The sequence below is a fragment of the Arachis hypogaea genome, chromosome 11, assembly GCF_003086295.3.
Source record: "Arachis hypogaea cultivar Tifrunner chromosome 11, arahy.Tifrunner.gnm2.J5K5, whole genome shotgun sequence".
NCBI classification, from domain to species: domain Eukaryota; kingdom Viridiplantae; phylum Streptophyta; class Magnoliopsida; order Fabales; family Fabaceae; genus Arachis; species Arachis hypogaea.
The window spans coordinates 149,066,925-149,081,551 of record NC_092046.1 but is presented as its reverse complement, the minus strand read 5'-3'; the positions used below and the strand labels follow the sequence as shown (position 1 = coordinate 149,081,551).

Below are 14,627 nucleotides of genomic sequence, written 5' to 3'. Positions count from 1 at the left end.
AATTTTGTGTCTCTGTTCTGTTTCTATAAACAAACGCAACCTAACAATTTTCACCTTATATTTAACAAGCTCTTAATTATACAACTGTGCCAAATGTCAAGCGTTCAGCTTATATGGAAGGTAGCAGGACATTTTCGAAATTAAGGTAACTAATAGGGTTAAATTGCAAGAAACTTGCTAATTAGGATAAGTTTTTTGTTTTCTTTTCTTCCTCTCCCAACAGCTAGTGGACATACGCACGACGCGCATCAGTTGTGCGTGGGCAAGATAACGGAGGAGACTGATGAATGTTGCGGACTTGCGAGTAGCGCGTGGAATACACTCGAACCACTGCAGGTGGGGATCGTACGAACAGTGAAGGGCGGCTGGGTGAGGGGTGAAGAAAAGAAATGAAGGCCCGAGGCCCAAAAGGTTGAGGGAGGGTGCGGTGGGCCACCTCAGAAAATGACTCTGTCTACTCTCATATAAAAATTGACCCTCAAAAATAAACTAGAAATTCTAGACTTACCAAAATTTATTAAGTTTTTTTTTGTGACTAAATTTTTTTTTATTAAGTTTATGACTCTTATTCCTCCCAGAAAAAAAAAGGGTTTTAATATTGGTAGTAATGAGGTTTCAAGTTTGAGATCTTCAAGACAATGTAATGTACTATATGCTATAAAAGAATATTAGAATCTATATCAACGTGGTAGGCTATTTTCAAAAGAATTTATAAATTTTTGTTTAAAAAAATTTTAAGCGAATAACTGATATCGAATTCTATATTAGAGTATACATTTTCTAATAATCCACACCCCAAAAAAATCGAGTTCAAATTGTCTATTTAAAGAATCAAAATAGCTATGGAATTTACTAATGTCATGTAGTTATATATATATATATATATATATCCGAAATCCGAATTGTTGAAAATTAAAATAATAAAACAAGTAAATAGAAAAAGGAGAAAAGGTGATGGAGTAATAAAAAATCTTTGCATTCACTTATCGGGTGAACAGCGCGGTTGATCCATTGGGACAAGTCAACTTTAAAAGAGAAAGGTAATAATAAAAGAATTTAATAATATATCGATAGATTAAAAAAATAATTATTTTTTAAATTTATTATACAAATAATAATTAAAAAATAATATAATTATATGAGTTTAATTTTTATACATTGAAAATATAAATATTTTATACAATTATACAATCATAATATTTTTTTAAATGATCATTCACGTAATTAATATAAAAAATAATTATTTTGCTAATAATATAATATTATGTAATTAGAGAGATATAAAACATTTTTACACTAATTCTAATTGTATTATGTAAAATTACACTATCTTCACAAAAATTAAACTCATCATAAAGGCGAAAACTCATGTGCACTTTATATGAAGTTGATAGTTGAAAGTCGTTAGATAAAAATTTAGTTAAATCAGTTAAATTATCTAACGGCTCTCAATTATCAACTTCACGTAAAGTTGACTGCACCTGAATTTTCAGGTTAAAATTGTGTATTATTTTGTTGGAGAGATAAATAATAAACAAATAAAGTAAAAGAAAAGAAAAAGAAGAAGTAAAGGAGAGTGGGTTGTAGGTGGTGGGTTGAGTGTGAGAGTATTTATGTGAGTGGGCACAGCGCAGCGCAGCGCAGTGCAGTGAGTTAGATTAGATATAAACACAAACACAAACACCCATCTATCGGTTAGGGAATAGAGAGAGAGAGAGAGAGAGAGAGATTTAAGAGTGTTTCAAGATTCAAGTTTCAAGGGAGGAGACATGTCCAACTGGATCCCAGCAGCTCCATTATGCTCTTACTACAACTTCTAGATTAGTTTAGATTGCTACTATCAGATCCAACATACAGGTATCTCTATCTTTTCTTTTCTATCTTTCTTTCTATTTGCATGTGCTCTTTCAGGTCAACTCAACCTCATTAGGGGGCCGGGCCTTCCTCTGTTTATCCTCAGCCTTGATCTACTTTCATTTTATTTTTTTATTTCTTGTTTTTATAGACTCTATTTTGGGAGTGTCTGTGTCTGGCATGCATGTGTTTTTTTTTTCTTTTTTCTTTTTTTTTTATCAGTTATTTATTTCAAGTCAACTTTTTATATATTGTTGTACATACATGGCCACTTCGGCTATGCGCATCTCCTTTCTTGTTATTTCGTACATTCTCTGCATATGCTAATTGGTAAGCTGTATTTGTATTTCATATACAATTCTCCTAATGTTGATTGATGTGGTTATTGATTCTGTTTGTCATGGTTGCATAGTTAGAATTTTGATATTTTCATTCAAGATTGTATAATTATCTTAACATGCAATTAATCCGTGGTAGAGATGGAAATCCAACATATGTAGATACTTAAAATAAATTATGAAAATGAAATCTTTTGTACATCGGTAAGTTCATTAGATAGGACAGAAAAGAGAATTTCTTTGAGGTCCCTTCACTCTTTTATGTGCTTAGAGCATTGAATGGATTGATTTAAATCCTATTACGTGTTACACATTACATATACACTTCATTTTCTAAGTTCATAATCTTTTTTTCAGGTCAAGTAATGCATATGTGGAGGGTTAAATGAAGCCATTCCTCTTACTGAATCATCCCGATCCTGTGTTCAATTTCGAACAAGTCAATAGTACTCACTCAATGGTGTGTGAAGCTCTTGGTTTATAGATTTGCTGCTTTCAGTTGTAGCTTCTAAATAACTATTTTTGCTCTGATTTCAGGCACATGCTCCTTTTCCTTACAGCGAACCATTTTTCGGTGGTTCATTAGTTGCTTATGGACCGCAGGCTGTTGTAAGTTCTGTCAAGAACATCTTGTTTATTCATGCTATCTATTTTTATATGCCTGCTATTGTTGAGTTTGAAATATTTACTGCAGTTGGATTTCTTACTGTAATAATTTACCGGAAATGTTTGGTAACCAAAGAAAATCAGCCAAAAACAGCCATAACTTGCCTTATTTAGCATTCATTAATTGTTGCGACAATTAATGAATGCTAAATAAGGCAAGTTCTGACTGTTTTTTTTTGTCTACCTAGCATTACCCTTTACTATGATCTCACTTTGTTTTTTTAAAATATTTATAAGGGTCAACCCCAGATGTTGCCCCAAGTGCTGGGATTAGGATCCCCCAGAATCGCACTACCACTTGATCTTGCTGAAGATGGCCCCATTTATGTCAATGCTAAACAATACCATGGTATACTGAGAAGGAGACAGTCACGAGCAAAGCTCGAGGCTCAGAACAAGCTCATAAAAAATCGTAAGGTATGCTCCATAATTAAGGATGTTATGGATAGGATCATGGATGTTTACAGTATACTGAGAAGAATATGAATGCATAGAATTATATTGAAGAAGTAATAATAATAGTATTAGGTATGGAATTGTGAAAAGTTATTTGGGGCAAACATTATATGCAAGAAAATTGCAGCCATCATTATTTTTATATATATATATTTTTGCAAGGGAATTGTAGCAAATGTCCTAAACATGGAAATTAAAGGCTTATGACAAATAAATGAGTGACACTGGTATATAAATAGAATGATAAAGAATTACATTTTGCATTATTCTGCAAAGATTTTGTTCTAGGGGAATACTAAATTATATTAGCAGAGCTGGTGCTTGCTTTCTGAACTCTGCTTTGGAGTAAAAGGAAATGGTCTTACTCCCCTGAGTTCCCTTTTTTCTTTCTTCTAATTCATTGCAGCCCTATCTTCATGAGTCGCGACATCGCCATGCTTTGAAAAGGGTTAGGGGATCCGGGGGACGCTTTCTCAGCGCTAAACAGCTGCAACTGTCTAATTCAGAACTCATTAACAGTGCCCGTTCAGGCTTGAACCCTGTCAATGTATATCATAAGAAAGATGCATCAGAGGTGGAAAGTCATCTCTCTAGAACCGGAGAAAACGCATCTTCCATCACAACGTGTTCTGACCTAACAAGTTTCTCCAGCAATGACATCAATTTCAGGCATCCTGAGCACAATTTCTTGGGAAGTTCCCCAAACATGGGTGGAGCATCACAATGCAGTGGGGGACACACCTTTGGTTGTTGAACCCAGCAATGTGCTCCACATGCCCGGCGAGCGAGGCGGAACCAAAGCGACAGAGTTAGGTTCTCCCATCCGGGCTGGCAAATCATCCTTGGCTTAGTCACTTTTATGTGTTTCATCATTTCATCTGATACATAACATGCTTTTTCAAACACTATGCATTTCCCACACAGACCTTAACATTTGCCTACTGCTTTTGCTATGTATTTTAAACTCTGCTATTGCTGCGTGCTTCCATTGGTCTGTTGAACTGGTTTGATAAAGTTTGTGGTTGAAGAAAACTTTAACTTTAATTCTAAATGTATGGACTGTCCTTGCTTTGTTTTTTCCCCTTGGCCCCCTAGAAAAAGAAAATCGCCAAAAACTACTTGAGCAGACACAAATTGAAGTAGTATTTTAACATTTGAAATCAAACAAAATTATCATTAGTTGTTGTTACTCGTTTTCTCTGAGTTCAGTGGGAGTTTCAACATGTTAGGCACATGTACTAGGTACATATCGTGAGAGAGATGCAAGTAGGTAACACTGAAATGCGTTTCCCGTGGCACCTTCATGCTGCCTTAACTAACATACCCCCACCCTTTTCACCATCTCCTAAATTTTCGTCTCATTTTCTTTGTGTGTCCCCGTGAAGTGCCTCATTGGCATTGGTACGCTAATATCAACTAACGATTTATAACATCAACTTAACTGCTTAGTTCATGACTTCAAGGGTAGTAAAAAAAAAAAACAAAAAATAAAAAGTTATTACTAAACATTTCATCTAGGCTGTGTTTGTTTACAGAGACAAGACAGGAACACAGATACACAAAATTGTGTTTGGTAGAGGAGATATGGACAGAGACCATGTGTCCAGAGACACTGAATTAGTGTATTTTGTGTCTATTTTGACAGGAAGAACACGGAGACACTAATAAGAGACACAAATTATTTTTTATTTTTTCTTTCATTATTTTTGTTTATTATATTTTCTATTTCAAATTTTTTGAATAAAAAAAAAATAAAAATAAATTAAATTTTTATAATTTGTTTTAGTTTATTACCAAACATAATATAAAAACACAAACTCAGTATCTTCTCCTGTCCTATTCTTAGTATCTTGTCATGTTCTGTTCTCAGAAACAAACTCAGCCTAGTGATGCGAGGAACAAGATGTCTTTGCGTTCATGCGAAGCACAAGACTTGAACCAAGTGTCAACATTTACTTATTTTTATTGGACTTTAGAAGACAGACCCCATTTATGTCTTGTATACATAAATAAATAAAATAATATAAGCAAATATATTATAATTGATTTAATGATGGATGTTTAGCGTTTTTAAGGGGGAAATAGTAGTTGCACATGGAAGCATTCCCCACAAAAGACATGGGATAAATATGACGAAGCAAAAAAGGGGCACAACTTATGGAAATGTAATTTGGTGAGAGGTGGTCCAAAAAATAAAAAAATCCGATCAGTTGAGTTGAGTTGAATTTTGGCCATTCCAACAAGAGGGTCGGTGTTCCCGAGAAAAAGCACCCTCCCAATTCAATTCAAAACAAACACACACACACTTGAATTCGCAAATCAGAGAAGGATTTAGAGTGATGGTGTCGTACATGAACGTGTTGTTGTACGGAGTGGGAGGTTTAGTGGTGGCCGGAATGGCGCTGCTGGTGGCGTTTCAGGAGAAGCTCGTCTACGTGCCGGTGCTGCCTGGTCTCTCCAAGGCTTACGCCATCACTCCCTCGCGACTCAGGCTCACCTACGAGGACATCTGGCTCACCTCCTCCGACGGCGTTCGCCTCCACGCCTGGTTCATCAAGCTCTTCCCTAACTGCCGAGGTAGCTCACACCACATTCCCACTCTCTTAGGGTTTTTCTTTCTCTTTCTCTCCTTTTCTTCTTCGATTTGCGTACTGTAGTCATGGATTTTCCTGCACTCTGCTGAGATTTTGCTGATTTTGTTGAATTTTCGTTTTTAGTTGTGATTTGAGTTTCTTTTTGTTCTCGTTGGCCAAATTGAAGGTATATTTGGATCTTTGTTTCTGAGAGTTAGCTTAGCTGTGGGAATTAAATGGCGATTGATATTTGCTTGAGCCTGAACTGAATAATGTGAGATGGGAGAAGTATAGATCGAGAGAGTAAATTATTCGTGAGTAGAATCGTCTTTAGAGTTTAATACGATATTGCTCTAGTCGCCTTCTTCATCTAGAACTTATGATTTGTGAGAGTACAACATCTTCACTTGGATTGCTGTTGAAGTCTTAGTGCATTATGATTTGTATGTGCACTTTTGATATGTTTTCTTTGCAACTTAGATGTTGTTCTAATGCAGTTCCTTTTTCTTGTGTTTCATTTCAGGGCCTACCATTTTATTTTTTCAAGAAAATGCTGGAAGTATCCTGGTGTTAGATATTAGGATTAAGTTGTGGTTATTTTGTATATTCGTTTCTTCACCCAGTTCAGTATGCTTTTAAATGCCTTAACTACTGTCTTAGATATTGCTCATCGTCTTGAAATGGTTCGCATAATGTTACAGCAGTTACAATGCAATGTTTTCATGCTTTCCTACCGAGGGTATGAGTTTGCACTTGACAATTTAATGGTGATGTTTGAATGTAGCTATTTCAGCTGCTTTATCTTGATAAGCATGGACAGCCATCTTGTAACTGGATTGGCACTGATTTGTTATATATATAATTCAATTACACAGCTATGGAGCAAGTGATGGCTATCCTTCTCAGCATGGAATTACTAAGGATGCTCAGGTATGCATTTTGGTTAGTGCCTCTATTTTGGTTAAATACTTTTCTCAAAACTTTTCTTATTTTATAACCATCTTGTTCCCAGGCTGCACTGGATCATCTTTGTCAAAGGTCTGACATTGATACATCTAGAATAGTTGTATTTGGAAGATCACTTGGGGGTGCAGTTGGAGCTGTACTAACAAAGAATAACCCTGACAAGGTACCTCCGTTTAATTCTAAGCAGCAGCCTGTTTGTGTACCGCTAATGTTCATTCTCATTTGGCCTTCTTTCTACGTTCTAGGTTGCTGCACTGATACTGGAAAATACTTTCACATCTATTTTGGATATGGCTGGAGTTTTATTACCTTTTCTGAAATGGTTTATTGGCGGCAGTAGTTCAAAAGGCAAGATACTCAATTTTCTTGTACGTTCTCCATGGAGCACTATTGATGTTGTTGGTCAGGTGAGGGACACTGGAAATGCAAGGTTTGGGTTATCAATCCCTCGATGAAGTGGTGTGTTTGTTCATTTTCTTTTACTATGTTATTTGCAGATCAAGCAGCCCATTCTTTTTCTCTCCGGATTGCAAGATGAGATGGTCCCCCCATCACATATGCAGATGCTTTATGCAAAGGCAGCTACTCGTAATAATCGATGTCTTTTTGTGGAATTTCCTACCGGAATGCATATGGATACTTGGCTTGCTGGTGGTGATCAATATTGGAGAACAATTCAGCAGTTTCTAGAACAGCATGCCCCAGTGAAAAAGGAAGTTGAATCGTCCCAAAATGAAAATGGTAATAACAGTTTCTTTTCATGCTGTTTTTCACCATTGGGATGAGTTATGAAAGTGGAACTGCATTTGCTGAATAATTATTTGTCGGAGCTTTATCCAATTTTTCATTTTGAGCTGTGGAAGTTTTCTTTCTTTGTTGTCTTTTCCTACTTTTATATTGCCCTGCACTTCATCCTCTGTTTTCCTTACACTCCGTTATTGTTTTCACCCTTCTTTAACTCTTTTTCTTTAGCATTAATTTTATTCCAAGATTCTTTGTTACCCTTGCTAACTTAATTATGGTTTTAATACTGCTGCCAGATATTGGGCCGAGGTGATTGGCTGGCATTAGATTATTTCAATGATACTAATTGGCTAACTAAGGATTCAAACAGTTTATGCCCTTTGAAGTTGCAGCCCTTAAGAGCTCTCTGTGAGAAGATGATTCTAGATATGCTGAACCGTGTCGGACTATTTCATTGGATATTTTGGGTTGCTTGTGCTTTCCTGAAGCTAGAAGATGCCCAGACAGTTTGTGATTCACTTTTGCTACACTGTTTGGCATCTACAATCTGGATGCTGGATCGAATTTGACAAATGACATGTAGAATAAGAATTATTTACCAGAGATAATTTATACGTCTAGTTAATTGTTGTAATATACTCATATATATTGTTCGTATGAATAGGTTCGTGGTTTTCAATTTTCATACTAACGCAAACTGAGAAAGTGTTACTGATACCTGCGAGTTGATACTGGATTCTTTGATGTTTTTATTAATTCTTTATACAGAACATTGAGTTTTGTTTGATGATTGATTTTTGTGCATGAGCTGTAGATAGTTGATATCCGAGTCAGGTTTAACTCAGGTAACAAGTAACAACGGCTTGATACGATTTTAAACTTTGCGGAAAACAGTGAAGAGACTAGTTTTATTGCGTACCCTAGGATTTCTTAAATTAGTTCGATGTTCAAGATGATGCTGATATATACTAGTAAGTGTTGAGGTATAGGCAGGGAGATTGATATTCATATATTTATTTATTTATTTGTAATAAAATAGATGATAGTATACTTGTTATTAATATGCCAGGTTGGTGCACCATTTGGAAACTTTATGTAGACATAACATTTAATATTTGATGGCTTGTAGGTTCTGATCATGTTAGGCATGAGATGGACGAGAACGCAAGGGTGGAAGTTGAACATGCGTGTTATATTTATAGTTCCTGTAACGATGTTCCACCCATTCGTGGAACTGCCCTACAAAATTCTGGATGTATACACAAGCAAGTAAGCTTTTAGAGTGCGTAAATACAGTTGATGCGTGTGCATTACAAACCAAACCCCCCATAGTGGAACAATTGAAAAACATATCTTAATCTCTCATGTAGCATTTATCTGAGGGGGAAGTCCTGTTTGATTTGTGCTCTGCCAAAACCAAACAATCTCCAGACGCCTAACGCAATTTTAAGAGCCGTATAACATTGCTCGAGAGTCTGAGACGACCTCAAGAATGAAGCTGAATTTACACACTACAGTCAACGGTCAACGTGGTCTTCTAGTTTCATTCCGTATAAAGATATTGGGATTCCTGATAGGTGAGTTTAATGCTGTCAGATCCACCCGTTTGTCTCCAGTACCATACATACGGTATGATATACTCCACAATATGTCATTAGGTTGCACCTTAGGGGTGAGTGGAGCATTACATGTGGAAACAGGCTTTGACTTGAGGAATGGATTCTTTTCGCACTTTCCCATTCCGTTAGCAAGCAACCAGCGGGAACCAGATTTTTGGTGTCTTGATGTGCCCCAAGACCTCCAATCCTTCTTCTTGTAGGCAGGCTCAGTTTTCAAGCCTGCAACATGCACTTCTGTGATTCTGAACTGAGGAATTCCCTCCCCTTCTGAAGGTTTCTCTGTCTCAACCTTGCCTATTGTTTTACAATCATCATCCTCTTCCTCATCGGTGTTACCTACCTCAGATAGATTCCTGGGCTTTGGTGGGAAGAACTCCCTCTTGACTTGTATAAGAGCAAGCATTGGTGTTCCAACAGACTCAAAAGATCTCAGAGGATCACGAAGTTGCACCATTAATGCTACTGTGAAATTGTTTCCCAGCAAACCATGTTTCCTTTCAGGTTCTTTTCCTCGTTTCCTCTTGATATTTGAAATCCGATGAATTAAATCAAGGGAGTTAACATGATGGGCAGCTAGAATTTTGGATGTATGCTCATTGATATTATCTATATCATCAATCTCGCCAGAATCTAACCTCATCCATTCATCAAGACTCAATGATAAGCTCATTATCCCATCAACAACACTGCTATCTTTTGTTTCTATCAACCCCAAAGCAACAGCTTCATCGGACTCGTTACTGTTATTTCCCTTAGCATGCAGAGCTGAAATATCCCCAAAGGATTGCGCGGTGATGTTTGATGGTGCATCCGTCTCCTCCATCCCAGATTGTATTCTCAAACCCTCCATTGCAAGTGCTTCTATTTTATCCATAGCCAATGGAGCTAGAGCTTCAAATGCAACAAACTCTGAGCCTGTCTGGTTGCCAACTGAACCAGATGATGTTCCCTTCAATCCTCTTAGCACACAAGTTGTATCTTCTTGTGTTACCAAGTTATGTTGCAAATGGCATTGTCTACATAAAGTAAAGACAATTCACTCAGTAAAACATTTCGACGGAATTAACGATAAACTATATATGCAACTCCAAGACTAGTGATCAGTAAAAATGACAAACCTCTCTTTTCCCTTTATTGTCATAGCTTCCCATGCTATTTGTTGTATTGTCTTCCCTGTAATATCTTCCAGAGGCATTAACTTCTTTGCCAGCATCGAAAGCTTTTCAATTCCCATCAAAGCCAAACATTGTACAATCTCCATCATCCCAGAACCCATTTCCGCAGGTACCACAACAGGGTGAGAAATCTGCATGACTAGTCTCCCACTACTTCTACTATTCTTGAAAAGTGAAGGACTCATAGATCGTAGAAACCCTCCGTTGCTTGTCTGAAGACAATGGCCTAAACCCTCTGCCAAAGGAGGTAAGCGTAAAGGCTCTTCAGGTAGTGCATGAATCGGACTTTCATAGCTAGCATAGTTTTTTGGTGGAGAATGTTGAAAAGCCTTCTCATTCAAACCCAACTCACACGTTAAGGCTTCTGTTTCCATCTCTTCTAACGCCTGTGCCTTTTCTTCGCTCATATGCTGGAGCTGAACTAGATGCCCTGCATGCAGATCTTCTGAAAAGGATGATGACTTGATACAATTAGCGAAGTTCAAGGGCTCTGATCCAATAGAAGTTTCGTGAGCATCATCTATTTCATTATTACTTCCCTTATCAACATCAAACGATGAGAAGCCCTCAGACCTACTGTCCATCTCAAATTGTGTTACAAGGCGCTCTCTTGGAGATTCGAGCCCACTTTTAGGACTCAACTTCATTGGACTATCGTCTATGCCAAGCATGCTTAAAAATGAACCCGTGACATCATCCAAGCTATATGTGTTTCTTTTCTTGTATTCAGTTTTGGCTTCCATGATCATAGGAGAATCTTTGACACTGATCAATGCTGACCCTATTTCTTGCAAGAGTAGTTCTTTGTGAGAAAACTCATGTACTATAGCCTTTTCCTCAGCACCATCGTTGACCTCATCCTCGGAATCATGTTTAACAGCAGTTTCAAGGATGCTGGTACTGTCAAATTTATGATCATGGACAAGAGCCTTTGCAGTGCATACCTCTAATTTTACATGTTCATCTGATGAGCATTCAATGCCCTTATCAACAGCAGAAAATCCATCTCCTTCCCATTCTTCAGGATTTTCTTCTTGTCCAGACACTTGTGCAACTACCTCCAAATCTTTAACACTGTCCAAAGCTGAATCTGCTTCTTGCAAGGGAAGTTTTTGGGTGCACAAGTCATCTTGGTGATAAAATTCACATACTAGAGCCTTTTCCTGCGTATCATGTTTAACAGTATCTTGAGAAGATACTTGTTCAGCAACACTATCAAGGGTATTGGTACTGTTAAATGTATGCTTTTTAACAACAGCCTTCATGGACGATTGCTCTAGATTAACACGTTCATATGATGAAAAAAATTCAATGGCCTTATCAACAACAGAATATCCATTAGATTCACACCCTTCATGCTTTTCATTTCTGGAATTAGTTGATGGAAAATCCTCTGGTTTAACCGTCTCTACATTAACTTGAAACACAAGATATTCTGGTTTGCTACATGCATGAGGAGATGTTTTTTCTTCGATATCTTGATGATTTTTGGGATTCTCGTTTTCAATATCGGATGAATCTGGTTTGTTAATGTTTTCTTCATAATCTTTAGGTCTGTACGGAGAACATATCTCTTCTATATCAGGACTCTGATGGAAGATGTCTCCTGAGCTAGCTGATTTTGGCAATGGTATTACCTCATGAAGATCCATTACCTCTTCTGCATTTTGGGATGAATAATCCGGGGAAAAGATTGGCAAACTTCCGGTACGCAACAGGTCTGTTTTAGTCAGACCGTGTGCTTTATCCAGTTGCATCGCAGAAGGCGAATCGTTCTGCCCCAACCCCAATTCATTAGGAGAATCCTGATTGTCTATGGTACCACGGGAACCAACCACTACATAACCAAAACTGACATTCATCACTGCACCTTTAGCTGCTCCTGATAATCTAAAACTTGTGCTCCACTTCCCCGAGCTCTTCTCCTCCGAAAGCTCTTCGAGTGTGAGAGGAAGGAACCTTGTGAGATCGACCCGGTGCTTCCCCAAATCAAGTTCTGCAGCACCAACCATGGAAGCATAGAGTGAAGAATGCTTTGGTTCATATTTTGCAGAATTTTGAGGTCGACTCTTACTTCCAGAGATTGTGCAAGTGTATGTCAACATTTGTTCAAACTCAGCAGCACCTAGAATCACCTTGGCAGGGTGTGTCACCATAACATCACGCTTCCTCTTCCAATACACACAAATGCTAGCATCGTTGAAACTAGAAGGCAATCCTTCAATCAAATGGACTTGGAGGGAAAACCGGCATTCGAACTTGCGGTTTCGGGAGAGGGAAAGGGCCTTCAATGAATCCCATATGGACTTCTTCTCCTTGCGCAGATTATCATTTTTACCAGCCTCAGGACTTGATTTAGGATCAGGTAACGGCGGTGCTTTCCTGATGGATTTGGATCGAGTTCTCGGGGTGGAGGATGAATCCTTTGATGAGCTTCCGTCCAGGCTCAGGGCCCTGCTTATAGATTCAACACCTCTCAAAAACCTTTTTTGCTCTTCAGAACCTTGATTACTCTTTTCTCCATTTTGCTCTTCAGAACCTTGTTTGCTCTTGTTTTCTTCCATCTTCAACCTATGCTGACATTATGTTTTGCTCAGAAAATCTTTCAAATAAATAAATAAAACAAAAAGGTGATTATACCAATAAGATTAAGCAGAACAAAACCCAGAACCCAGAAAATGCCATGCAAAATGTACAAAACGCAATATAGTATACCAGGTTCCTACAATATTCTATAGAATAAATCAATGAACCCAAAAATTAAAAAATAAAAAATAAAAGAAAACGAAGAAAACGATGGATAGGTTAGATTTAGATTGATTACCGGGTGGCATTGGAAGGAATACCAACATTGGAAGGCAAGGGAGAAGAAAACAATATGTTGCGCAATCCAAGCCTTCGCCACCCCCGTTCTGAAATTCAAAAATGAAGCTCGGTTTTCCTAAAGGAATTAAAAAAAAAAAGAAGAGAATTTGAGCGATAAAATGTATAGAGAAAAAGAGAGGAGGAGAAAAGAAGGGAATAATAAAGGGGGGGAAAATGAAAGTATAACGAGAATTAGAAGAGAGAAAGAGCATGTTGTTGTTAAAGTTTGTTAGTTTCCTTGATTCGTTTCTTAATCCTATCGTTTGTGTCTTAAATTGGCGGTAGCGGGCATATCTTTTAACGGAATATATATACTACTCAAACCATCTTTTTATTTATTAACATTAATTTGTCTTTAATAAAATTGTTTGGTGCCAATTTAAAGTCTCGATAAATCATAAATAGCAAATACAATAGTTAATAGAAAACAGTTTATCAAAGAAATAGTTTATACTTTATAACATCCATGATGTTAATACTTTCCCAAAAAAAAAAGGAAAAAGAGAAATAATAATAATAATAATAATAATAATAATAATGATAATAATAATAATAATAATAATGTGTTTTTGAACTATACACTTCTTTTCTAGAATTTTAACGTCCCTTGACATTGTCCAGCTATGAAAATGCATAAATGAATCATTGAAGTACACAAGTTAAATAATCTCATTATGTGCGAGGTAAACCTCAAATGATTGCTGAAGTTACATTCGAGTCTTATAGTAGTTTCTCAATTTAATAGTTCTCTATTTTCGTCCTTGAAATTGCACTCCAGAAGAGTCATCCTTCCGACAAACTCCTTCCATCTGCCGCCACCGAAAAGCTGATCTGGACTAGAGGGTGACACGCTGGGGAAGAAACAACTAGCTGACGTGGATGAATAAACTTTGTTGATTTAATTTGATCCCTAAATTTAAGTTAAAAACCCCAACTTCCAAATTTGAAAATCGACAAAAATGTTAAACAAATAAATTAAATTAGTACCTGAGGAAGAAGTGAACCCATCAAACTGGAAAAAAGAGCAGTGACAACTGACAACTCCAGTTGTTATTACATAGCTGCCAAGGAAAAAATGAAATTTAAACTAAAATGGAAACAAACATTATATATTTAAACAATGAAACAGTGTGCCACTTGCAAACCTTGTACAGACATTTATTGTTGTCACTATTGATTGTGCCATTGAACTCTGAAACATCAACATTACATGACATAGGTAAGTGAAAAACTAGAGAGGAAAAGAGGGAGATTACATGCTTGTATTTTAAAACACATACCTCCTTGATTCCAAGAATGATTACTTAACTCCGGAAAAGAATATGTTTGGTACAAAGAAGATAAATGCTATATGCACAGGTACTAGAGGAA

General features: G+C 37.0%; 3 protein-coding genes across 4 annotated transcripts; 2 read left to right on the top strand and 1 right to left on the bottom strand.

Annotated features, from left to right (window-relative positions):
• Positions 1-1,561: 1,561 nt before the first annotated feature.
• LOC112723675 (nuclear transcription factor Y subunit A-3) lies at positions 1,562-4,365 on the top strand. Its single transcript, XM_025775118.3, has 5 exons — positions 1,562-1,857; positions 2,550-2,652; positions 2,730-2,801; positions 3,096-3,275; positions 3,721-4,365. Exons 2-5 carry the CDS (start codon positions 2,578-2,580, stop codon positions 4,066-4,068), a joined length of 675 nt encoding a protein of 224 aa, XP_025630903.1. The 5' UTR covers positions 1,562-1,857; positions 2,550-2,577; the 3' UTR covers positions 4,069-4,365.
• A 924-nt stretch (positions 4,366-5,289) lies between these two features.
• Positions 5,290-8,384, top strand: LOC112723674 (alpha/beta hydrolase domain-containing protein WAV2). Of its 2 annotated transcripts, none has more exons than XM_025775116.3 (8): positions 5,290-5,891; positions 6,411-6,446; positions 6,548-6,626; positions 6,763-6,817; positions 6,900-7,016; positions 7,099-7,260; positions 7,351-7,594; positions 7,894-8,384. In XM_025775116.3, the coding sequence occupies exons 1-8, from the start codon at positions 5,654-5,656 to the stop codon at positions 7,908-7,910; spliced, it is 948 nt and encodes a 315-aa protein (XP_025630901.1). In that variant the 5' UTR covers positions 5,290-5,653; the 3' UTR covers positions 7,911-8,384. The 2 variants fall into 2 exon arrangements, with proteins under 2 accessions (XP_025630901.1, XP_025630900.1); XM_025775115.3 differs by having other exon boundaries at positions 5,348-5,891; positions 7,990-8,384.
• Positions 8,385-8,768: 384 nt separating this feature from the next.
• On the bottom strand, positions 8,769-13,501 carry LOC112722166 (protein PLASTID MOVEMENT IMPAIRED 1-RELATED 1-like). The gene is made up of 3 exons (XM_025773135.3): positions 13,216-13,501; positions 10,335-12,962; positions 8,769-10,232 (listed from the first exon to the last, which is right to left on the bottom strand). The coding sequence occupies exons 2-3, from the start codon at positions 12,953-12,955 to the stop codon at positions 9,122-9,124; spliced, it is 3,732 nt and encodes a 1,243-aa protein (XP_025628920.1). The 5' UTR covers positions 12,956-12,962; positions 13,216-13,501; the 3' UTR covers positions 8,769-9,121.
• Positions 13,502-14,627: the final 1,126 nt, after the last annotated feature.

What these genes read in the sequence shown, in the direction of transcription:
- LOC112723674 (XM_025775115.3), top strand. Translation starts at nt 5,654, where the DNA reads ATGGTGTCGTACATGAACGTGTTGTTGTACGGAGTGGGAGGTTTAGTG. An exon ending in GCTCTTCCCTAACTGCCGAG is followed by an intron (nt 5,892 to 6,410) that starts GTAGCTCACACC and finishes GTTTCATTTCAG; the next exon opens with GGCCTACCATTTTATTTTTT. An exon ending in CTATTGATGTTGTTGGTCAG is followed by an intron (nt 7,261 to 7,350) that starts GTGAGGGACACT and finishes TGTTATTTGCAG; the next exon opens with ATCAAGCAGCCCATTCTTTT.
- LOC112722166 (XM_025773135.3), bottom strand. Translation starts at nt 12,955, where the DNA reads ATGGAAGAAAACAAGAGCAAACAAGGTTCTGAAGAGCAAAATGGAGAA. An exon ending in ACAATAAAGGGAAAAGAGAG is followed by an intron (nt 10,233 to 10,334) that starts GTTTGTCATTTT and finishes TACTTTATGTAG; the next exon opens with ACAATGCCATTTGCAACATA.
- LOC112723675 (XM_025775118.3), top strand. Translation starts at nt 2,578, where the DNA reads ATGAAGCCATTCCTCTTACTGAATCATCCCGATCCTGTGTTCAATTTC. An exon ending in TCAATAGTACTCACTCAATG is followed by an intron (nt 2,653 to 2,729) that starts GTGTGTGAAGCT and finishes CTCTGATTTCAG; the next exon opens with GCACATGCTCCTTTTCCTTA. An exon ending in CTTATGGACCGCAGGCTGTT is followed by an intron (nt 2,802 to 3,095) that starts GTAAGTTCTGTC and finishes AATATTTATAAG; the next exon opens with GGTCAACCCCAGATGTTGCC.